This window comes from Salmo salar, chromosome 24, assembly GCF_965601325.2.
Source record: "Salmo salar chromosome 24, fSalSal1, whole genome shotgun sequence".
Lineage (NCBI taxonomy): Eukaryota > Metazoa > Chordata > Actinopteri > Salmoniformes > Salmonidae > Salmo > Salmo salar.
In genome coordinates, this window is record NC_138314.1 from 24,990,981 (window position 1) to 25,015,713 (window position 24,733).

Sequence of the window (24,733 nt, forward strand, 5' to 3'; positions counted from 1 at the left end):
TATTGTATAATAGGTTAAATCAAAAGATGGAATATGCTGCAATAGATAAAAGCCATTCTCAGTGTTTTAGTCATGAGGGAGAAAAGAAAGCTCTCAACAGGGCTGTCTGTTTTCCCCTGCTGGCTGCTGACAGTGGCAGATGTGTCAGAAGAGAAAACATTTATTTGGGCAGGAGGGCAGAGATTCAGGCCTAAAGCCACTCAGAAGATCCTAGATCACTGGATCAGAGGGCATGTCACACAGTGTCAGAAGAATCAGACTTTGTGTAGAAGGGCTATACACACCACTATAGTTAATGTTGCTATCACTGCTAACATTTAAAAGACCAGTATTGTAATCTGGTTTGTTAACGGGAGCACATAAGACGACAAAGGCCAATTTAATGCAATGAATGACGTTTAATAAATTGTCTTAAGTTACTTGGTCTTTAAGGATTGTTTGAAGGGCTTGAACAGGCCTTTGGAGATGGCAGAAAACATCCTGACGAGAAGTGGACGTTTGTGCGGCGTCTCCTGTTGGGAGCTGGCGGGGAGATCCTTTGGTAGTGCAGACATGGCAGCATGTGGCACTATGCTGGGCACTACAGAAGAGAGAGAGAGTTAACATGCATTTTAATTTAGAAATGATGTAATGTATGTTACAACTCAACATAACTGACACTGATAAATGAGAGCCTGCAGCTTGAGGTTCGGAGAATATAATTACTTTTACATAAGAGATGACTACTGATTGCGTATATAACCTTAGTAAGGTTATTCTGAAATGGCATTTCTTTGTACACCAATATCTGAAACAGACAATGTCCTGTTGTGTGAACTTACGCATGCCATCTTCAGCAGTGGTCTGTACTTGTTCTGATTCAGAGCGGTGGGAATCCTTCTTCTTCCCCTTCTTGAATAGCTAAGTATTTAAAGAGAAAAACATGTCCAAAAAAAAAAAGTCACAGCTGAACAACCTCATGATGATAACAATCACACCTACCACACCAGCACAACAACATTTATGATTGGTTTTGGAATGAATGGATGTTTTTATATTTTTTACACTGAAAAGCATTGTTTACTCACATTATCTCCCACAACTGTTCATTTAAATACGTTTGCTGTACCTTTAAGTTGCTTGTCAGCCTGACCAGTCTTTGTAGGAAAGATAATTTCCCGCTGCTAGCCCTCACATCCTCATCCAGCGGAAGTGCCTTAGGCCCGGTGGTTTTGACTGATGTTCTTGAGGCTGCCCTCAATGCCTCATTACATCTGTGGAGAAGCTCTTCACTCAAAGACTTGACAAGAATCCTATCAAATGAAGAGTCCTGAGTCGACACGGCCTGTTGGAGGATTTTCTCTGAGCCAAACTCCTCCAACAGATTTTTGTAGATGGCCCTGTAGACTTTATGAATCCTCAGGTTCTCTGGATAGGCTTGTGTCTCAGAGCAGCCTGACCATGCACAGAAGACATCCATAACTTTGGGGATCAGGTCTTGTGACTTGCGTGTGATGTCAACTGGGTAATCTTCTGTTGGGGTTTGGATTTTTGTTAGAATTCTCACCACTAACATGCTGATGAGGCCGGTGAAGTCATCATCACTGCCCAAGTTATCAGAGGATGGGGTTCGAAGTGGGACATCTTTGACCATGTCTGGGCTGGTTGACATATCGTCCCTGACAATGTTTTGAGCTACACCAGAATGACTGGTGGTATCCACTTCCTCTCCATCAATGTTGGCCTTAAAGATTTGTGCTGCATTGGAGGTCTCGCTTGTTGCCATAATGACGCCAGAAAGAGACAGCCGAGGGGAGGACTTGCCACTCAATAGATTGCCTACATCAGATATAGTGGTTTCAGATGTTCGGAGAGATTCAGTTGGAGAGGATCCTCTACTTTGTGCATCTGAAACCACAGAGTCCATGACCTGGCTTACCATAACTTTGGTAAAGAGACTGACTGTGTCACTAAATACTGATGAAGAAGAAGAGCATGAAATTCTATCTTCAGACACTCTAGCCAACACCTTGGCCCCCTGAGCCAAACTCATTGAAGTTAAATAGGGCACAAAACTAGGAAGCAGGAGGCACTTAACAGACTCCTCTACAAACAGCTGAACCAGCTCATAGGTTGTGGGCTTCCCCACCTTGTCATTCCTCTTCAGCTTCGAAAGGACGGTATCAGATGCACTCTTTCCAGCCGCCACTGTCAGTACCAGAGGGGTCAAGTTGCTATCAGAAATTATGTGGTTGACTTGGTGACTGAGATCACGGGAGAGAGCACCAATCCTACCCTGAGATATGAGCTCCTCCAGTCTAGCTATTGCATCTGTTAGATCAGGGTGAGATGTAACCTGCCCTTCAGCCTCTGGATATACCTTCTTCATGATGCTATCTGCTATGGCAAACATGCTTGTTCTGGCATCACACACCAATGTTTTTGGCTTAGTAGATTCGCTCATGTCGATGACTGAGCATCTTACAATGGGCTGAGCAGTACTTTCGGGTAACTCAGAAGGAATGGGAGTGCCAGGGAGTGCAAATTCCCACTCTGTCTTCTGTGATTTGGCAGTTGAGAATGACAACGAGGAGGAAGACCGCAGTGACTCTTGATCGACCAATTCCTCGCCACATTCGCTGCTTATCTTCTCAATGTTCTCCAGCATAGTTCCAACCACTTTATCTATTTGTGAAAGCTGTCCTGCAGCCACCATTTGGTCAGATTTTGACAGTTCTTTCTGAATGGAAAGCAGAATATGGCTGAGGGTCTTTTTGGCTTGAGCCTTCGTTGCTTTGGCTTGTCTTTGCAATGAGAAATAATTCCTCATCTTTGCCTTCACATTGTGGTAAATAGTCTTTGCAGTTATCCATATTTTCTTCTCAGATACTTCCACACCAGTCTGGGAGCTTACAGCTGCAGCCTTAGTGGCTTCTGAGGTTTTCTCATCACTCAGTTGAAGCATAGAGTCTGCCTGCCATAGATTAGTAGGAGACTCTGTGAGCAGGAAAATGCTCTTCATATCATTTGCAATTGATCCAACAATTTCAAAAGCAACTGAATCTGTATGCTTCGAGGAAATGGTGGATAAGGCTGGCGACATCTGAGAATCTGTCTGACTTGAACCGACTTCGCTGGGGAAGAGATTGACAGATTTGTTCAGTATTTTTCTGACTTTGTTGGTTGCCTTCTTCTGAAACACTTCACTTGAAAGCTGCTCAATGACTGAGGCTGGAGTAACACTTACTCCCTCCAATGATGAGGAACTGGACACAGGCATGTCTTCTAGGTAAGACATGATACCATCCAAAAAGTCACAGACTTCAAAGGAGTTGTAAGAGGAACTCTCTACAACACTGGACGTTGATTCCAAATCTGCCATCTCGGACCTATACACAGTCACAATCTGAGATAAGATCTCTTTGGTGCAGGGCTCCAGATTTGGATCACAGAGAACCAGTAAAGGTTGGGAGTTCGCACTCTGGCATTTGTGGAGAGCACCACGCCCAGTTGAGTTGACCTCTTGCAGTATGGCCTCACTCTTACTGAGTAGAAGAGAGTTCTGACCATGAGTACAATCTGCTCTGGTCTCAAATGGTTTCTCTTCTACAGAGCCAGGAACAGCAGATGAACTGCATTCTGCTATGAGTGATTCACTCCTACTTGCTGAAGAAGAGTTCAGGATTGAACCAGGCAGAACACTGGAGTCAGTGTGCTCCAGAAGCACAGCACGGGAGTCAGCTTTCTCCAGAAGTTCTTCCCTTTGGAATGCAGCTCCACCCGTTCTTTGAAATAATTCTTTTATCTTTGCCTGGAGCCTGTCGCAGAGTCTACGAGACATGTGAAAGGGTTTTCGCTTTGACATACAGTGTCCCACTTGCGGATCTCTCTGGGTGCTTGGTGGCTTATCTAATTCAGCTTGCGTCACAATGCCTTTGACATCTTCAACAAAGCTATCAATTATATTTGGCGCCTCGAAATCCATATTGGTCTGTATGAGACCAGTGGCCACGGAATGATGGATCGTGTCAGGGTCAGACACATTCATCAAGCTGGGAGTGGCAGTAAATGAATGGGAATGTTGAACCAAACCAGAGGTTCCCCTGGGGAACCATCTCACTAGAATCTCGCTCACAGACTTTGAGGCTTTGGTCTTGAACTTGTCACTTGACAGAATGTCAAGGTTTTTCACCAATGCCTTGCAAGATATACACAAGTTCAGCTCCTTTGGGAAAGAAAAGTCTTCATCGTCCAGTTGCTCCACTGCAAGGTCACTGCCAGATGCCAACATTTTAACTTTCACAGCCACTTCTTGAAGCAGCTTAACCGAGTCTGCATCTTCTCCTTCCAATTCATCCACCATGTCTGCAATAACAGTGATCACCTCTTCTGTTGCAGATGGAATGTAGGAATCAACATCTAATTGGTCCTCTGGAGCAGTGTGATCATAGAAAAACTTCTGGACCATGTTAATCATCTGTTCAGCGGCCTGAGTACCAGAGGCAATGGGGGAAGACCGCCCTGAAATGGTTCTACTGATGGTCAAAGAGAGGGCCAAGTTGAGCTGTTCAAGCACCTCCTTGATAAGACCAACGGTCAGCTCAGGTGGGCAAGAGGCCAAAATCTCATGGTCAGAGAGTTGCTCCTGGACACTGCTGATGATACTGTCCTCTGGCATTCCCAGGTGGAATTTCACTGAGGTCTGGGAACTTTAAAATGAACAAGCAAAGCATGTTAATTGCTGTCTGAAGTTGGCAAATCGATCTCTTACTGCTAACAAATCTAACAAGCATTATAATTGAGTATTCTAAATGTAATTTATATGTGTGCATTAGATATTGCAAAACACACCTGCTAGAAAGCTGGGTAATATTTAAATGGAGAAATTATTGTTAATCAGTTTGAGGGTTAGGATTAACTGCGCGCACACACACACACACACACACACACACACACACACACACACACACACACACACACACACACACACACACACACACACACACACACACACACACACACACACACACACACACACACACACACACACACACACACACACACACACACACACACACACACACACACACACACACACACACACACACACACACACACACACACACACACACACACACACATATTATGGGGAACATACAGTACCTCTTGGAAGAGGGTGTGCTAGATCTTGGTCGGAGAGCCCTGCTGCCACAGTTACACATCTCCTTCGCCAAATATTTAACTTCCTGGATGAGGTCCAGTCTTTTCTGCTCAAAGGCAGTGAAGGATCTTGCACTGCCGCCCCTCTTGAGTGAGTCAGTGTTGTAATAAAAACCTGTCACCCCTAGAATGCGGGCCAGGGCCGGCAGCAGGATCTGCAGGGTGGTCTGTGCAATGAAGTCGACAATGGTCTTGCACAATTTTGCAAGCTGTTCCTTTGTCATCTGTATTGCACAAACAAAACAGAACACAGCAGGTTTGGCAATGAAACTCTGATGTAAAGTATTCTAGATTGAACAGAATGCATTTTATCAACATCGTTTTTCTTATCTGTGACTGAATTCAAAGTTGGATGAAGTATGACAGATTAATGAACGTAATAGCAGAATAGAACTATGGTTAATTCCTCTCTTGATTCAACAGAACATTCCCAAATCAAAGGCTGATGGAGAAACTTACAGGTTTTTTAAATCCTTTATAGATCACTTGCCACTGCCTAGAAAATAAAAAAGAAATGTGTTTTAGTTTGAGTTACTTTTTATTTCCTTCTGCATAAGAGTTTAGACATGTAAAATATGTGAGGCTAGAGCAAAACATGGGCCTAACATACTCATCAGTAAGATTGCGCATGAATGAGATGAGGATTGGGTAGCAGTCCTCCATCTCATCTTTGTTGCCTGGGCCGAATGCAGCCTTAAGAGCATTCTTCTCCAAGAGCTCAATAACAGATCCTCTGTCCAGGTGTTTATTCCTCAATCCTAAATATGTTATTACCGTATAGGAAAATTCAGGATAAGTCAGACGCTTTTATCTTAATACAATACTTCAATAAAATTGCTACAATAGGACTATTGAATAAAACTATCCATGCAACATTTCTTACTGACTCCAGTTTGACTACAGTTTCTAACATGGCCTATATCTATGATATGCAGGTTTTGAGAACAAACATACTACAGAGGGAAAATCTATGACCTGCATCCGTATCGATGCCCTGCTCCCCTGACTTCTTGGCACTACTTTTCCTCTTCGCCTTGGATAGAATATAATAGAATAGATTCCAGATCACAAATAATAGACATGTTACATCAGGTCAATGCAGCTATTGTGACAATTGAGTGTTACTAGTTGCCCTGTCACTCCTGCCATTTTACCTTCCCTGTCTTCTTGGGCTCCTTCTTGCGCTGGGCCACTGGTTCTTCCTCAACAACCTCCCTCCCCTCCCTCTGGGGATCATCATCATCTCTCTGTACTACCTGAAGGACATAGGAATTTAATTCCAATGTCAGATTAGATTCTTGCAAAGGACATCATAGAGCTACAGCCATATCAGAGCTAAACTGCTGATTGACTTAATAGAGAGAATTATACATTTGTTTCGCAATAGCCTATGTTATCTCAAATGACATTTTCCTTATTTACAGTGCCAAATATTTTGTGTCATTTAACCTACCTTTTCTTCATCCATAATAGCATACAGTATTTTTTATCTCGAAAAGCTTGTCCTTGCCTGTGTTGATTTCATTTATGTTGAGTTTACTGAGGACAATATTGCAGCTACTGACTAATTAAGAACTACATACCACGTCATGGAATGTTATACCTTTATGACATCAGGGGCTAATTGCACATTCCCATTCTCTCATTAATATTGGGGGGGAAATATATTATTCAGATCAGATTTCACAATTTCCCCGTCAACCGTTTTCGATACCGCTAGGCCCACAATGAAATCATTTCACTAAGCACTGCGACTCAGCAGGTCAAAACAGAAATAAACCTAGTCTGATTTCGTGTCGCACTCTTGTGGATTTATTTCGGTACCCCATGTAGTGAGCCAGTTGATTGATATATTCCGTATAGTGCATTACTTAAAAGTAGGCCTACGCCTCCACCAATCCAATGATTTTAGATGTGTAGGAAGAAGCGAACCAAGTAGCCTTGAGTACGAACCCAAAAGCTTGGATTGCCAAAGGCCTATCAGAGCTAAATTGGTGATAACAACCTTAAACTTACTGTAAAACATGTTCTACCTCCCCCAATATTTCACTTACCGTTTCTTCCACCATAGCTAATTGTATATCTCAAAAAGCATGTCATTGACTGTTTCGGCTTGGCTACTTTCAAGTCGAGTTACGATAAAAGAGCATTTTTGCAGACGCCGACTTTTAGTTAGTCGGCTACGTCATGGACTGAAGGCGTCTATGACATCACTATAGTTTTTTTGGAGGAGCGCAGTGGAGGTTAAATGGTTTTAAGAAATGTTTATATGTCGCCCTCTTGTGGATTTATTTAGGTACAACAACAATGTGTTGTGTGGGATCCAAATGATTGTTTTCTCCTCATTCCTGTGTTACGTCCTATTATCAGTCATAAACAGATTACTCCCCCACAGAGCAATACACATGAATAGTAAAGGGGTAACACTCTTTGTTCAAAAGGAACCGAATAGTTGTAAGAGCGATGCAATTATTTGATGCACCGTAAGGGGGCATTGTGGTGTCAGCATTGGGTTTATCAGGCACTTTTTTCTTCAGAAAACCGATGGCATCGTCTATCATTGCTTTTCTACCATCTCTCCCATGTCTGCACCTCCCTCTTCCATCAAAAACGAATTACCTGGTTAAAGTTAGTTAGGCTAGGGGTTAGGGTTAGGGGTTAGGGTTAAGGTTAGAGTTAAGTTTAGGAGTTAGGTTAAAGGGTTAAGGTTAGAGTTAGGGGAAGGGTTAGCTAAAAGGGTTAAGGTTAGGGGAAGGGTTAGCTAACATGCTAAGTAGTTGCAAAGTAGCTAAAAAGTAGTAAGTCGTTGAAAGTTTGCTAATTATCTAAAATGCTAAAGTTGTCTGTGATGAGATTCAAACTCATAACCTTTGGATCGTTAGACATTCGTGTTATACTGTATGCCCACCCCTCCACCCTACTTTTGTTTTTGCCTTAAATAACCATTTGTCTTATATAACCATACCAAACATAACATATTATACTCATTTGAGTGTCCCGGATTTACATGTACTAGTCTATGAGATCAGGCTGAGCACAGACATGAACAGAGTAATAGGTCATTGTAGTTATGAGTGTGAGTGTTAGAGAGGGATTGGAGGATTTCACTGTGGGTCAATGCAGAGCGAAGGATGAAGGATTTTTGTGGCATGACATAAAACCAGAAACCACAGCACAGAGGAAACCTCTGAGGGTCATAATGGCTGGTCCCATTAAACCTGGGCGAGGGGGAGTTCAAGCAGACCTCAGAGGACAGGAGCTGTCATGGTGTTAAGGACAGTAGATGAATCACCGCACTTTTTTGCTCTTGTTCCCTGAGTGTGTGTGTGTGTGTGTGTGTGTGTGTGTGTGTGTGTGTGTGTGTGTGTGTGTGTGTGTGTGTGTGTGTGTGTGTGTGTGTCTGACAGAGGTAGAAAGTGATGAAATACAGAATTGTGCGTTCGTTTGTTGTAGCTTTCTATTATTGTAATAGATCATTTTCATCCCTAGCTTTTTAAGAATGAGGCAAGATGAAGTCAAATTTCTCAAACAACAATTTCTCATTCCCTTGTAAAAGAGCAATGATGCAAGCGCTGTGATCTAGAAGCCAGTGAAAACGAGAGGATTTACAGCTAGTAAGTTCAGCTCAGGAAAGCCCCATGGCAGCACTTTGGAGTGTAGCATTGTGTTTTGATATCCTCGTTTCCTTTGACAGTGTCTCCCGCATTCCGACAGAGTAGATAAAGCAGTACTGGGTAGAGCTGGTGGGGCTTTCAGAGTCAGTTTCATTTTTCTGCTCAGGCATAGGGCGGGCATCCTATGAAGTGTTTGTCTCAGGAGTGCCTGATTTACCTCTGAACGGTGTCAAATGTGAGAGAAAGTAAGATCCGGGTGCTCTTTTACCGTTGTATGGATGTCTCTCTTTTTTCACAGAGCTGTGAAAGAGAGGCCCTGAGCCTGAGGAAGAAAAGCCTTGCCAATGAGAACCTTATTCCAGTCAGAGAGATACTATCAATATTTGTGTTGACACATACCCTACTGCTTCAGTCAGGATAGCAACACGGCTGGGGACTGGTGTCGTCTGTCTGAGACGGAGATTGGTTAAGCAGAATACATTTAGAGGTACATTGGGAAGAAAATCCTGCATGTATGAAAAAGCCCAACCTGTGGGATTGAATAGGTTCAGCTGTCCCTGTGGTGTTCTTGTAATTATTGTAAGGTGATGCAAGGTGATGCAAAGGAACATACAGTATAAAGTGGGGCAAAAAAGTATTTAGTCAGCCACCAATTGTGCAAGTTCTCCCACTTAAAAACATGAGAGAGGCCTGTAATTTTCATCATAGGTACACTTCAACAATGACAGACAAAATGAGAAAAAAAAATCCAGAAAATCACATTGTAGGATTTTTAATGAATATACACAGCTCAAAAAAATAAAGGGAACACTTAAACAACACAATGTAACTCCAAGTCAATCACACTTCTGTGAAATCAAACTGTCCACTTAGGAAGCAACATTGATTGACAATAAATTTCACATGCTGTTGTGCAAATAGAGTAGACAACAGGTGGAAATTATAGGCAATTAGCAAAACACCCCCAATAAAGGAGTGGTTCTGCAGGTGGGGACCACAGACCACTTCTCAGTTCCTATGCTTCCTGGCAGATGTTTTGGTCACTTTTGAATGCTGGCGGTGCTTTCACTCTAGTGGTAGCATGAGACGGAGTCTACAAACCACACAAGTGGCTCAGGTAGTGCAGCTCATCCAGGATGGCACATCAATGCGAGCTGTGGCAAGAAGGTTTGCTGTGTCTGTCAGCGTAGTGTCCAGAGCATGGAGCCGCTACCAGGAGACAGGCCAGTTCATCAGGAGACGTGGAGGAGGCCGTAGGAGGGCAACAACCCAGCAGCAGGACCGCTACCTCCGCCTTTGTGCAAGGAGGAGCAGGAGAAGCACTGCCAGAGTCCTGCAAAATGACCTCCAGCAGGCCACAAATGTGCATGTGTCTGCTCAAACGGTCAGAAACAGACTCCATGAGGGTGGTATGAGGACCCGACGTCCACAGGTGGCGGTTGTACTTACAGCCCAACACCGTGCAGGACGTTTGGCATTTGCCAGAGAACACCAAGATTGGCAAATTCGCCACTGGCGCCCTGTGCTCTTCACAGATGAAAGCAGGTTCACACTGAGCACATGTGACAGACGTGACAGAGTCTGGAGACGCCGTGGAGAACATTCTGCTGCCTGCAACATCCTCCAGCATGACCGGTTTGGCGGTTGGTCAGTCATGGTGTGGGGTAGCATTTCTTTGGGGGGCCGCACAGCCCTCCATGTGCTCGCCAGAGGTAGCCTGACTGCCATTAGGTACCGAGATGAGATCCTCAGACCCCTTGTGAGACAATATGCTGGTGCGGTTGGCCTTGGGTTTCTCCTAATGCAAGACAATGCTAGACCTCATGTGGCTGGAGTGTGTCAGCAGTTCCTGCAAGAGGAAGGCATTGATCCTATGCAGGAGCATGCCCAGGCGTTGTAGGGAGGTCATACAGGCATGTGGAGGCCACACACACTACTGAGCCTCATTTTGACTTGTTTTAAGGACATTACATCAAAGTTGGATCAGCCTGTAGTGTGGTTTTCCACTTTAATTTTGAGTGTGACTCCAAATCCAGACCTCCATGGGTTGATAAATTGGATTTCCATTGATTATTTTTGTGTGATTTTGTTGTCAGCACATTCAGCTATGTAAAGAAAAAAGTATTTAATACGATTATTTCTTTCATTGAGATCTAGGATGTGTTGTTTAAGTGTTCCCTTTATTTTTTTGAGCAGTATATTTGCAAATTATGGTGGAAAATAAGTATTTGGTCAATAATAAAAGTTTATCTCAATACTTTGTTATATACCCTTTGTTGGCAATGACACAGGTCAAACGTTTTCTGTAAGTCTTCACAAGGTTTTCACACACTGTTGCTGGTATTTTGGCCCATTCCTCCATGCAGATCTCCTCTAGAGCAGTGATGTTTTGGGGCTGTCGCTGGGCAACACGGACTTTCAACTCCCTCCAAAGATTTTCTATGTGGTTGAGATCTGGATACTGGCTAGGCCACTCCAGGACCTTGAAATGCTTCTTACGAAGCCACTCCTTCGGTGTATTTGGGATCATTGTCATGCTGAAAGACCCAGCCACGTTTCATCTTCAATGCCCTTGCTGATGGTAGGCTTTGTTACTTTGGTCCCAGCTCTCTGCAGGTCATTCTCTAGGTCCCCCCGTGTGGTTCTGGGATTTTTGCTCACTGTTCTTGTGATCATTTTGACCCCACAGGGTGAGATCTTGCGTGGAGCCCCAGATCGAGGGAGATTATCAGTGGTCTTGTATGTCTTCCATTTCCTAATAATTGCTCCCACAGTTGATTTCAAACAGGTGCCATTAATACAGGTAACGAGTGGAGGACAGAGGAGCCTCTTAAAGAAGAAGTTACAGGTCTGTGAGAGCCAGAAATCTTGCTTGTTTGTAGGTGACCAAATACTTATTTTCCACCATAATTTGCAAATAAATTCATAAACAATCCTACAATGTGATTTTCTGGATTCTTTTTTCTCATTTTGTCTGTCATAGTTGACGTGTACCTATGATGAAAATTACAGGCCTCTCTCATCTTTTTAAGTGGGAGAACTTGCACAATTGGTGGCTGACTAAATACTTTTTTGCCCCACTGTATATCCAAGAATGGACAATATTTTTTATTCTCGTCTACCTTAATCCTAATAGAAACACATGGCCTATCTATTTACCTAGCATGCCACACTAAGGGATGCCCTGGTCGGTCGATTTCTGATCACAGAGCCCCAGGGGGCTACCAACTAATGATGAACCTGCTTTATTCAGATTCTACTGAATAAAGCCTACGTTGGTGTGACGTTCAAAGACCTTCAGCCATACAGACGGGTTGTCATGGAAACCAATTGCTACACCTGTCTTCGCATATTATAGGTTTGACAAAACAGTGCCACGTGTCATTCAGTGTACCAATACCTCTACAGTGAGGGAAAAAAGTATTTGATCCCCTGCTGATTTTGTATGTTTGCCACTGACAAAGAAATGATCAGTCTATAATTTTAATGGTAGGTTTATTTGAACAGTGAGAGACAGAATAACAACAACAAACAATCCAGAAAAACGCATGTCAAAAATGTTATAAATTGATTTGCACTTTAATGAGGGAAATAAGTATTTGACCCCCTCTCAATCAGAAAGATTTCTGGCTCCCAGGTGTCTTTTATACAGGTAACGAGCTGAGATTAGGAGCACACTCTTAAAGGGAGTGCTCCTAACCGCAGCTTGTTACCTGTAAAAAAGACACCTATCCACAGAAGCAATCAATCAATCAGATTCCAAACTCTCCACCATGGCCAAGACCAAAGAGCTCTCCAAGGATATCAGGGACAAAATTGTAGACCTACACAAGGCTGAAATGGGCTACAAGACCATCACCAAGCAGCTTGGTGAGAAGCTGACAACAGTTGGTGTGATTATTTGCAAATGGAAGAAACACAAAAGAACTGTCAATCTCCCTCGGGCTGGGGCTCAATGCAAGATCTCACCTCGTGGAATTGCAATGATCATGAGAACGGTGAGGAATCCGCCCAGAACTACACGGGAGGATCTTGTCAATGATCTCAAGGCAGCTGGAACCATAGTCACCAAGAAAACAATTGGTAACACATTACGCCGTGAAGGACTGAAATCCTGCAGCGCCCGCAAGGTCCCCCTGCTCAAGAAAGCACATATACATGTCCGTCTGAAGTTTGCCATTGAACATCTGAATGATTCAGAGGACAACTGGGTGAAAGTGTTGATGTCAGATGAGACCAAAATGGAGCTCTTTGGCATCAACTCAACTCGCCGTGTCTGGAGCAGGAGGAATGCTGCCTATGACCCCATGAACACCATCCCCACCGTCAAACATGGAGGTGGAAACATTATGCTTTGAGGGTGTTTTTCTGCTAAGGGGACAGGACAACTTCACCGCATCAAAGGGATGATGGACGGAGCCATGTACTGTCAAATCTTGGGTGAGAACCTCCTTCCCTCAGCCAGGGCATTGAAAATGGGTTGTGGATGGGTATTCCAGCATGACAATGACCCAAAACACACTGCCAAGGCAACAAAGGAGTGGCTCAAGAAGAAGCACATTAACCTGTTATGGCTAGGGGGCAGTATTTTCACGGCCGGATAAAAAACGTACCCGATTTAATCTGATTATTACTCCTGCCCAGAAACTAGAATATGCATATAATTATTAGCTTTGGATAGAAAACACTCCAAAGTTTCTAAAACTGTTTGAATGGTGTCTGTGAGTATAACAGAACTCATTTGGCAGGCCAAAACCTGAGAAGATTCTGTACAGGAAGTACCCTGTCTGACCATTTCTTGGCCTTCTTAATTATCTCTATCCAATACAGGGGATCTCTGCTGTTACGTGACACTTCCTACGGCTCCCATGGGCTCTCAGAAGGCGGCAAAAAGCTGAATCGTGGCTTTGCAGGCTCTGGCTGAAAAAAAGTAGCGCGTTTGGATAGTGGCCGGTCACAGTACTATGAAACTCAGGCTCGTGCACGAGGGGATCCCATGCTTTTATTTTCTCTCTCTTTGTACGTATACACGCTTTCCCGGTCGGAATATTATCGCTTTTTTATGAGAAAAATTGCATAAAAATTGATTTTAAACAGCGGTTGACATGCTTCGAAGTACGGTAATGGAATATTTAGAATTTTTTTGTCACGAAATGCGTCGTGCGCGTGACCCTTGTTTACACTTCGGATAGTGTCTTGAACGCACGAACAAAACGCCGTTATTTGGATATAACGATGGATTATTTTGAACCAAACCAACATTTGTTATTGAAGTAGCAGTCCTGGGAGTGCATTCTGACGAAGAACACCAAAGGTAATCAAACTTTTCTTATAGTAAATCTGAGTTTGGTCAGGGCTAAACTTGGTGGTTGTCAAAATAGCTAGCCGTGATGGCTGGGCTATCTACTCAGAATATTGCAAAATGTGCTTTCACCGAAAAGCTATTTTAAAATCATAATCTAATGTTTTGCTTTCGCTGTAAAGCCTTTTTGAAATCGGACAGTGTGGTTAGATAAAGGAGAGTCTTGTCTTTAAAATGCTGTAAAATAGTAATATGTTTGAAAAACTGAACTTTTTGTATTTTTGAGGAATTTGTAATTTGCGCCACGCCTATCATTGGATATTGGAGCAGGTGTTCCGCTAGCGGAACGTCTAGATGTAAGAGGTTTAAGGTCCTGGAGTGGCTTAGCCAGTCTCAAGACCTTAATCCCATAGAAAATCTGTGGAGGGAGCTGAAGGTTCGAGATGCCAAACGTCAGCCTCGAAACCTTAATGACTTGGAGAAGATCTGCAAAGAGGAGTGGGACAAAATCCCTCCTGAGATGTGTGCAAACCTGGTGGCCAACTACAAGAAACGTCTGACCTCTGTTATTGCCAACAAGGGTTTTGCCACCAAGTACTAAGTCATGTTTTGCAGAGGGGTCAAATACTTATTTCCCTCATTAAAATGCAAATCATTTTATAACATTTTTGACATGCGTTTTTCTGGATTTTTTTGTTGTTATTCTGTCTCTCACTGTTCAAATAAACCTACCATTAAAATTATAGACTGATCATTTCTTTGTCAGTGGGCAAACGTACAAAATCAGCAGGGGATCAAATACTTTTTTCCCTCACTGTATATGTGGTGTACGTCATATCGATATACATATGCCATTTCTGAATATCTAAAGTGAGGGCAACAGGATTTTCAAATGATAATATCCTACTGTGCATTGATAATGATAAGACAGCATACACTGCTACTACATCATTGCAATTCCTTCTTCCATTGAGCGTGGAGTGGAACATCCCATATGATAGCTAGACATCTAAAGAATAAAACCCATATGATATGTGTTTCTTGTCTGTTCTCTGTGGTCTGTCTATCCTCTGGGTGCAGCGGCTTATTGCTCTAAGTGATTAATCAGACCCTGCTGCCTGATTCCAGGGACTTGCAGGGGGAAAGATGTGCCAATGGTAATTGCTCTGTATGGGAGATAGGTTGAGGGAGCCCCAGCACCCTAATATACTGATAGAAGTTGTCATCCGCTACTTTGAAAACGTATCATTGAAATATAAAGGTAACTGTGAAAATAAAGGAAACATCAATATAAAGTGTCATAATATGGCGTTGGGCCACCACGAGCTGCCAGAACAGCTTCAATGCACCTTGTCATAGATTCTACAAGTGTCTGGAACTTTATTGTAGAAATGCTACACCATTTGTCCGTGATAAATTCCATAATTTGATGTTTTGTTGATGGTGGCTGGTGTGGCCCAGTCAGATCAGTCCAGAGTTCCCCCCTGCCCCCCTCCTCTAATCTGCAGCATCTCACTAAACCCATCTATGATTTAGTTGGTACTATTTTTAGACTTCATATGATTTATTTACTGAGACCAGGGAAGACAGCCAAGTCACTTGACCTGAATTGCATTTTCCAAATACAATGGGGGAATGCCAAATGCTATAAACAACTCTAATTGAATATATCCAATAACTGAGATAGGAACATAAACTGAAATCTATCAATGCCTCAATTTATATCTAGGGATGTTTTGTTGGGAGCAGTGCCTGGAGCACAAGGGGTCACAATCTATTTTTACCATTATAAAAAACCTCTACCGTTAGATGTTGCTTGTATCTATTTGGAACTCCCTGTACAATACATTTTATTGTATCAAATTGTGTCAGAATGTATGATGATAAACACTAGGGACACAGAACAGTGAAAAAGACCCCTCTTTTCTGAGCAGCAAGTGAGTCAGGATTTGGACAGTTGGAGATGTTTGTGTTGCAGGGAAGCAAATCGACAGGTTGACACAATGAGGCACTACATGAAATGGTACATTTACGGGTTGAACACTCCAGTGCACAAGTCCGAAAACGTACCCTTTCTGGAAATTTGCGGGGTCATTTTCCATTTGGAAGACCCATTGTGACCAAGCTTTAACTTCCTGACTGATGTCTTGAGATGTTGCTTCAATATATGCACATAATTTTCCTACCTCATGATACCATCTATTGTGTGAAGTGCACCAGTCCCTCCTTCAGCAAAGCACCCCCACAACATGATGCTGCCACCCCCGTGCTTCACGGTTGGGATGGTGTTGTTCGGCTTGCAAGCCTCCCCCTTTTTCCTCCAAACATAACGATGGTCATTATGACCAAACAGTTCTATTTTTGTTTCATCACACCAGAGGACATTTCTCAACAACAAAAAAACATATTTGTCCCCATGTGTAGTTTTATGGCGGTTTTTGAGCAGTGGCTTCTTCCTTGCTGAGCGGCCTTTCAGGTTATGTCGATATAGGACTCGCTTTACTGTGGATATAGATACTTTCGCACCTGTTTCCTCCAGCATCTTCACAAGGTCCTTTGCAGTTGTTCAGGGATTGATTTGCACCAAAGTACGTTCATCTCTAGGAGACAGAACGCTTCTCCTTCCTGAGTGGTATGACGGCTGCGTGGTCCCATGGTGTTTATACTTGTGTACTATTGTTTGTACAGATGAACGTGGTACCTTCAGGTGTTTGGAAATGGCTCCCAGTAATGAACCAGACTTGTGGAGGTCTACTTTTTGGCTGATTTCTTTTGATTTTCCCATGATGTCAAGCAAAGAGGCACTGAGGTTGAAGGTAGGCCTTGAAATACATCCACAGGTACACTCAAATGATGTCAATTAGCCTATCAGAAGCTTCTGAAGCCATAACATAATTTCCTGGAATTTTACATGCTGTTTAAAGGCACAGTCAACTTAGTGTATGTAAACTTCTGACCCACTGGAATTGTGATACAGTGAATTATAAGTGAAATAATCTGTCTGTAATCAATAGTTGGAAAAATGACTTGTGTCATGCACAACGTAGATGTCCTAACCGACTTGCCAAAACTATTGTTAGTTAACAAGACATTTGTGGAGTGGTTTAAAAATGAGTTTTAATGACTCCAACGTAAGTGTATGTAAACTTCTGACTTCAATTGTAGCTAGTGGTTCAGTAAATCCCCAGAAATTATCACACATGTCCACCTGCTTGCCAGGACACATCTTGAAATTCCAGTGCACACCTTTGACATCAGTTGCAATATATCTCCATCCACGTCCGTCCAAGTCTCTCCCATAAATGTCAGTAAATGGCCGTGGACCTGCTCAAGGTTGCACACACTTATTCGATCCACTGAATGCTAATGCTAGTCTTTGCTAGATTGTGTTTTTAATACAGCAGTGACTAAAGCACTGCTGTAAAGCTAAAATTACTTTTAATTATTGCTATTATTAATATCACACATTAAGGTTCCTACACCTTTTCTGAAATAAAATTCAAGCACCGCTATCAAGGTTTTTACAGGGCATCGCTATACTAATACAACTCTTAGTTCCTTGAGTAAAACACACAAAGACACTTCTTGAAGGATGACAGTTAATTCTAGTAAAGCAGGAGAAAGCAGGTAATAGCATCTGCATTTAGACTAAGCATGTAATTTTCAGTAAAACAGTCAATGCAATTCTGATACAGAGGCAATTAGTGTTCCAACAAAGTGTAGTAATTGGTGATTAATGGAACTACAGGGGCTACAGCAACCACTTTAGACCAGGTGGGTGGAATTCAACGTCTGTTTTCATTCTACTCTTCTAGACTCAAATATATAACTTCAAACTTGTAAGAGGGCCATGAATGCACTTTGTATTCCAGGGACCAGAATTAATACAGGAGTAATAAACCTAGTGTTACACAAAAAAACTACTTTTACAAAAAGGCTTACCCGCTTTCTCCTTTGGCGACCCTTCTTTGCATGGATCTCTAAGATTGTGTCCCCTATGTTCTCAGGTAAACCTGAGAGATACTCCCGCCTCACATTCTCGTAATAGGTGGCACAAGAACCTGCAATGGATATAAGCACAAGGTTAATTTTATGTTGTTTTGGTGGCCAGGCCACCGGTGCAGAGCCTTGCTATCAAATGTATGAAGAGCATTAAGCATACCTTTGATAGTACCACTATTTTTCAGTGTTCGATTGAACATTAATATCCGGTGACATGTTCGTGCTTGTCACGATTGTCATAAGGAGTGGACCAAAACGCAGCGGGAAAATGTATACTCATCTTCTTTTTTATTTGAAGAAGGAAAAACAAAATAAACACGTATACAAAACAAACGACTCCAAACAGTCCCGTCAGGTGCAACAAACACTAAACCAGGAAATAACTACCCACAAACCCCCATAGAACAAACACCCCAATAAATAGGACCTTCAATCAGAGGCAACGAGAAGCAGCTGCCTCCAATTGAAGGTCAACCCAATAAACACCACATAGAAATAGACCAACTAGAAATAACATAGAAATACACTAACATAGAACATAACCCAAACAACCCCGAAACACCCTAAACAAACACCCCCTGCCACGCCCTGACCAAACTACAATAACAAGCAGCCCCTTTACTGGTCAGGACGTGACAGTGCTCTTTGACATCGCACAGACACTGTGTGTCAGAGAGATTGCAAGTCTGCCTAATTGCCTTTGTAAAAATGTATGTCTTACTAGGTGTGAATGAATAATGCATCAGGGTTTGAATCAGGTTAGTTAGCTTGCTAGTTACCTAGCTAGTGTTAGCTAGATTATCACTAAAGATTGTAGTGTGCAAAACCACTAAATATACCCCAATACATTGTATGGGCAATAACAGTTGTACAATAGTACAAAAACATTTATAGAAGAGGCCTGTGGATTAAATGTAACAAAAACCCATGAACAGCTAGCCATCAACAACATAAGCTAAAAGTAACTAGCTAGTAGGGAGAAATAGTAGGCTAGCTAGCGCCTAGTGTTGAGCTAGCTAACATCAGCGGTTAGCAATTAGCATGCAACCATTATATACACATTTCATAAAAAAGTAAACTTCTAAAATACATGTCATTAGTGTTGTTAATTTGTCCAAACGTTTATCACAGAAATAAAATAGAAATGCCATCTTGTTCTCATTAACCAACATACAAAGTTAGCTAACTTAGCTTGGCTACACTCATGAATGAGAAAATCTCACTTGTTTTTCACTTGGTCAAAACACTTACATTTTATATCAAAATGACCATAAAACTCATCACAGTTTAGATAAACATGTTATATCTAGATTTTGAAAGCGAAACCATGCTTAGAAATGTTACAAACATGAAAACAGGATAAATAACTGGGCTTCTCTTCCAAAACATGAGGTAGAGAGGCACACGCCAGTGGCAGTTGAGAATTTATGCAACGTGCACGGTCCGGAAATTTCCAGAAACGTATTAATGCATAATTGTGAATTTAATTGGGAACACACAAGGGTGTAGGGATGGCCGGAAAGTCTACAGGAATCCACACACTCGCATTGGGAAATTCCCACCCACGAAGAACCGTGCACCTCAAATTTCATGAGAATATAGCAGATCCAATTTCACTTAGAAACTCTGCTTTTCATACAGTGATGTGTGGGTGTGTGAAATAAAGCACAATTGGCTCCTAGGCGCCAGTTGTCATGCTAGCAGAATGGAAAAGACTCTCCCTGCATGGCAGCCAAACCTTGGAAAGACAACTCACCACACTCATTCACTGGAACAACAGCAGTGGGCCATGAGGCCAGGGGATAGAATAGTAGAATAGTGGTGAGGGGGTATGGGTATTGTCCTGGTCAGCGCCTCTCCCCTCCCTCCCCAATCCTCTCCCACCCTCCATCCCCTTATCACCCACCCCATAAATAAACTCACACACATGCTGAAAGATGAATGTTCAACAAATGGAAGAGAGAAAGGGGTGAGTGAGGGCCCAGGTTCAGAGGTTTATTGTGCAGACAGGGCCTCCATCCCCCCTCTGAGGGCAATAATCACGGGCCCTGTCTGTAGGCCTGGGGGCCCGTGTCCAGGGGTGGCTGTCTCAATGGGATGTTATTTACTGGCTTGGCTCAAACCTCCTGCTGCCTCCTGCACTCCCATTGATCTTGTCCTGATCCGCCCCCACTGATGACTCGCCCCCCGTCTTCTCTTCTTCTGTCTTCTCCTCTCTTTTTTCCTTTCTATTTGGTCAATCCTGGGTGGCGGAAATGCAGACAGAGAGAGGCCTAGCGTTTCATCATCAGCTTACTGTAATTATACTCCTTAAAGCTACACTTGCATTGGTGGTGAGTCAACATTTGCATATCATGCATGGTAATGGGCTCCATCGTGCAGTAATAGACTATATTTGTGGATGGATAGTAAATACATTCGCACTCATAGACTGAAGTGAAATTGCTCGTTATGGGGGTGATATGATACATAGAGTTATGTTGGACAATCCTATTATTTCTCTCTACCATGCACTGGGCTATAGAGTGGCATGCCTGCCCACGGGCCAGTTATATAGTAGCATGTCTGTGCATGGGTCAGTGAATGATTGATGCCTAGCCACTGCATGGTCAGCACATGCTCAGTGCAGAATGAAGCTTCAATATGTGGTGTACACGTTGACTGCATCCTTGTCATGTGTGTCTGTTCTGTATTCTGGGTGAAAACAGATGTGCCCAATGATGTATATAAACCCTGGATTGTTGATGCTATATATTGGCCAATGAGAGGCTTTGAAAGACTCCTCAGGCGCAATCCTCCATAGTAATGAATGGAATTCAACAGTAGTTCAAATAAATGTTTAAAGGACAAAATTACATGTATTGGGGACAGTAACATTAGATCTGTCTCAAAATGATACTTTAAGGAAAATGTCATTTTTGTATTATTAGCTCACATAATATAATTTTAAAGTATGCAGTAAGGTGTCTGTAATAGAATAAACGTAAACTATAGCTTCCAATGTATTTTTTTACATTTTGGGGAGTGCAAAAATGGAGGCGTGGTGGTTTCAAAACAGCACCCCCTGTCAGTCATTTAGTGTAAATATAAATCATTGGACGAGCCAGGCAGAATTCGTCTCTCTATTGTTTATTTCTATGGCAACTGAATCTATTTGGGCACGCTCTCTCTGATAGACCTTTTAGTGGAATGCTGGGCGATGCCTGGAATGTCCCGTCCATGATGGGAAACAGGTGTGTTGGATTGGCAGGTCGCCGGGAGATAATGGAGGTGGATCACATGATCAGGGCTCTGCACAGACAAACCAGGGAACTCTGCTGCAGTACAGTACAGTACAAGACAGGACAGGACAGGACAGGACTGTATGTGCTCTCAGTACAGTGCACTTAGTACACTCTCCTCAGGCACATCATGTTAATCTTATAGGGTAGGAAATGTCATAGGGTGGGGGGGGGGGGGGCCCAGACGTACAAACAAACACAAATATGCAACCTTGCCACAAACACCCATGTGTGACTTACTATGTGCAGTACCTAATAACAGATGAGCCGAACAGAGGTCATTCATCTGATCATTCATCTGTTGTTATTCTGGTCTAACCACATCCAGAAATGACCTTCTGACAGCAGTGTATTCTGGTATCTACCACAGGCTGGGATGACACAGGAGAACAGAGGGTCTCTAAAAATACTTTGAGCATGCAGTCTGGTACATGCTTCTACCTCCTCCATGGAAGTCTATGCTCCGTTAAAGAATACATTTTCAATTGAATCAGGAGGGGCACAAACAATCCTGTCCAATGTGCAGACAGAGGGACGTAAATCACTTGTCTCTGTGTATCTGGGTCTGAAAGACCAAGGCAATATCCAGGACGATCCAGTCAAGATGAGGGGGGGGGGGGGGCTTTACTGTGAGGGTCGTTGTTATTCTGCTAAAGCTGCTCCCATTTAAGCTCAGAGGCAAACACAGCACACTCTTAGAAAAAAGGTTTCCAAAAGGGTTCTTTGGCTGTCCCCATAAACGGGTTGGTTGTTTAGCAACAAAACCGACGTGCGCGCAACTATGGGGCAAAACAGACGGGGTTGACATAGATTGTTTAAAAACATGGAACTATATTTCGACTCCAATGTTTATTGAAAACATACATTTTCACAATGAGTACTAGTTGTCTCTCAAATACATAGTTACAGTTGTTGGTTGGCTAGAGAGCGAATTTTAGCCATATTAGCATAGATATCTGTCAAAACACCTCAAAACAAGACATGGTATCAAGAACAAGATACAACTAACAAGCCACCTACGATTCCCCACATGGCAGGTTCTTGTCGTTGTTGCTAGCTATCTGACCATCCAGAATCACAACAACACAGACTTCTGCCCCACTTAATCACCTGCATCATTTAGTGATGTTGTCAGCTAACCCATCTATAGGAGAACCCTTTTTGGTTCCAGGTAGAAGTCTTTTGGGTTCTATGTAGAACCCTCAATGGAACAAAAAGGGATTCTACCTGAATATAGCACCGTGTTTACACCATCAGTGAGGAGTTTTCCATAGAAACTGGGACTCGTTGTAGTGTAAGATTCTCTCACACACGCAGGGGAGGTAATGAACATTCATAACAACTTATTTCAGATTCTCATAATGGCTGTAAACTTAAATCACCAAATGTACAGCTAGATTTGCCTGATCATATAGTGTGGCTATGTTAGTGTTGTGGTGTCGCCTATTCTTTATTCTTCTACAGCTATTTCAGTATTACCTTGTAGAGGGATAAGTACAGTCTTGAATATACATTTTTAGCTCTTAAATGCGCTTGTATAGGTATTTTAGTGTATGAAAATATAGCCTTAGCTACATAAATGAAAGGCTGGTCATGGCTCACATCAACACCATTATCCCAGAAACCCTAGATCCACTCCAATTTGCATACCGCCCTAACAGATCCACAGATGATCCACAGATGATCCACAGATGATGCAATCTCTATTGCACTCCACACTGCCCTTTCCCACCTGGACAAAAGGAACACCTATGTGAGAATGATATTCATTGACTACAGCTCAGTGTTCAACACCATAGTGCCCTCAAAGCACATCAATAAGCTAAGGACCCTGGGGACTAAATACCTCCCTCTGCAACTGGATCCTGGACTTCCTGATGGGCCGCCCCCAGGTGGTTAGGGTAGGTAACAACACATCCCCCACACTGATCCTCAACACAGGGGGCCCCTCAGGGGTGCGTGCTCAGTCCTTTCCTGTACTCCCTGTTCACTCATGACTGCATGGCCAGGCACGACTCCAACACCATCATTAAGTTTGCTGATGACAACAGTGGTAGGCCTGATCACCGACAACAACGAGACAGCCTGTAGTTAAGAGGTCAGAGACCTGGCCGTGTGGTGCCAGGACAACAACCTCTCCCTCAACGTGATCAAGACAAAGGAGATGATTGTGGACTACAGGAAAAAGAGGACCGAGCACGCCCCCATTCTCATCAACGGGGCTGCAGTGGAGAAGGTTGAGAGCTTAAAGTTCCTTGGTGTCTACATCACCAACAAACTAACATGGTCCAAGCATACCAAGACAGTCGTGAAGAGGGCACGACAAAACCTATTCCCCGTCAGGAGACTGAAAAGATTTGGCATGGGTCCTCAGATCCTCAAAAGGTTATACAGCTGCACCATCGAGAGCATCCTCACTGGTTGCATCACTGCCTGGTATGGCAACTACTCAGCCTCCGACCGCAAGGCACTACAGAGGGTAGTGCGTATGGCACAGTACATCACTGGGGCCAAGCTTCCTGCCATCCAGGACCTCTATACCAGGCTGTGTCAGAGGAAGGCCCTAAAAATTGTCAAAGACTCCAGCTACCCTAGTCATAGACTGTTCTCTCTGCTACTGCATGGCAAGAGGTACCGGAGAGCCAAGTCTACGTCCAAGAGGCTTCTAAACAGCTTCTTCCCCCAAGCCATAAGACTCCTAATCAATTGGCTACCCAGACTATTTGCATTGCCCCCCCCCCCCCGATGCTACACCGATGCTACTCTCTGTTGTTATCATCTATGCATAGTCACTTTAATAACTCTACCTACATATACATATTACCTCAACTAACCGGTGCCCCCACACATTGACTCTGTACTGGTACACCCCTGTGTATAGTCTCGCTATTGTTATTTTACTGCTGCTCTTTAATTACTTGTTACTTTTATTTCTTATTCTTACTCGTATTTCTTTTAAACTGCATTGTTGTTTAGGGGCTCGTAAGTAAGCATTTCACAGTAAGGTCTACACCTGTTGTATTCGGCAAATGTGACTAATACAATTTGATTTAATTTGATAAATGTTTAGCTCTGCCACACATGCTAGGATAGCAGGCGTGTAGGGCTGTGGCGGTCATGAAATTTCGTCAGCAGGTGATTTTCAAGCAAATAACTGCCGGTCTCACGGTAACTGACCGTTAGTTAACATAAACACATTTAGCATCTCCTGGCTTCCACACATAGTTCATTAAGCAGATAAGATTTGCTTAGAATTACGTGGCATTATTTTATATTATTTGATAGTTGTCACGTATACTCTCTCTCCGGCCTCTAGGTCATCAGGCTGCTGATTA

The 24,733-nt window shown here is 43.0% G+C and overlaps 1 protein-coding gene and 1 long non-coding RNA gene across 2 annotated transcripts; both read right to left on the bottom strand.

The window, feature by feature from the left end:
- Positions 1–378: 378 nt before the first annotated feature.
- On the bottom strand, positions 379–4,978 carry LOC145850308 (uncharacterized). Its single transcript, XM_082968597.1, has 3 exons — positions 1,109–4,978; positions 822–900; positions 379–580 (listed from the first exon to the last, which is right to left on the bottom strand). The coding sequence occupies exons 1-3, from the start codon at positions 4,655–4,657 to the stop codon at positions 417–419; spliced, it is 3,792 nt and encodes a 1,263-aa protein (XP_082824723.1). The 5' UTR covers positions 4,658–4,978; the 3' UTR covers positions 379–416.
- An 89-nt stretch (positions 4,979–5,067) lies between these two features.
- Positions 5,068–7,377, bottom strand: LOC106585521 (uncharacterized). Its single transcript, XR_014382532.1, has 5 exons — positions 7,254–7,377; positions 6,354–6,455; positions 5,810–6,232; positions 5,659–5,695; positions 5,068–5,423 (listed from the first exon to the last, which is right to left on the bottom strand). It is a non-coding gene; the product is annotated as an uncharacterized LOC106585521 (long non-coding RNA).
- Between the last annotated feature and the right edge of the window lie 17,356 nt (positions 7,378–24,733).

What these genes read in the sequence shown, in the direction of transcription:
- LOC145850308 (XM_082968597.1), bottom strand. Translation starts at nt 4,657, where the DNA reads ATGCCAGAGGACAGTATCATCAGCAGTGTCCAGGAGCAACTCTCTGAC. An exon ending in GGCTGACAAGCAACTTAAAG is followed by an intron (nt 901 to 1,108) that starts GTACAGCAAACG and finishes TTAAATACTTAG; the next exon opens with CTATTCAAGAAGGGGAAGAA. An exon ending in CACTGCTGAAGATGGCATGC is followed by an intron (nt 581 to 821) that starts GTAAGTTCACAC and finishes TCTCTTCTGTAG; the next exon opens with TGCCCAGCATAGTGCCACAT.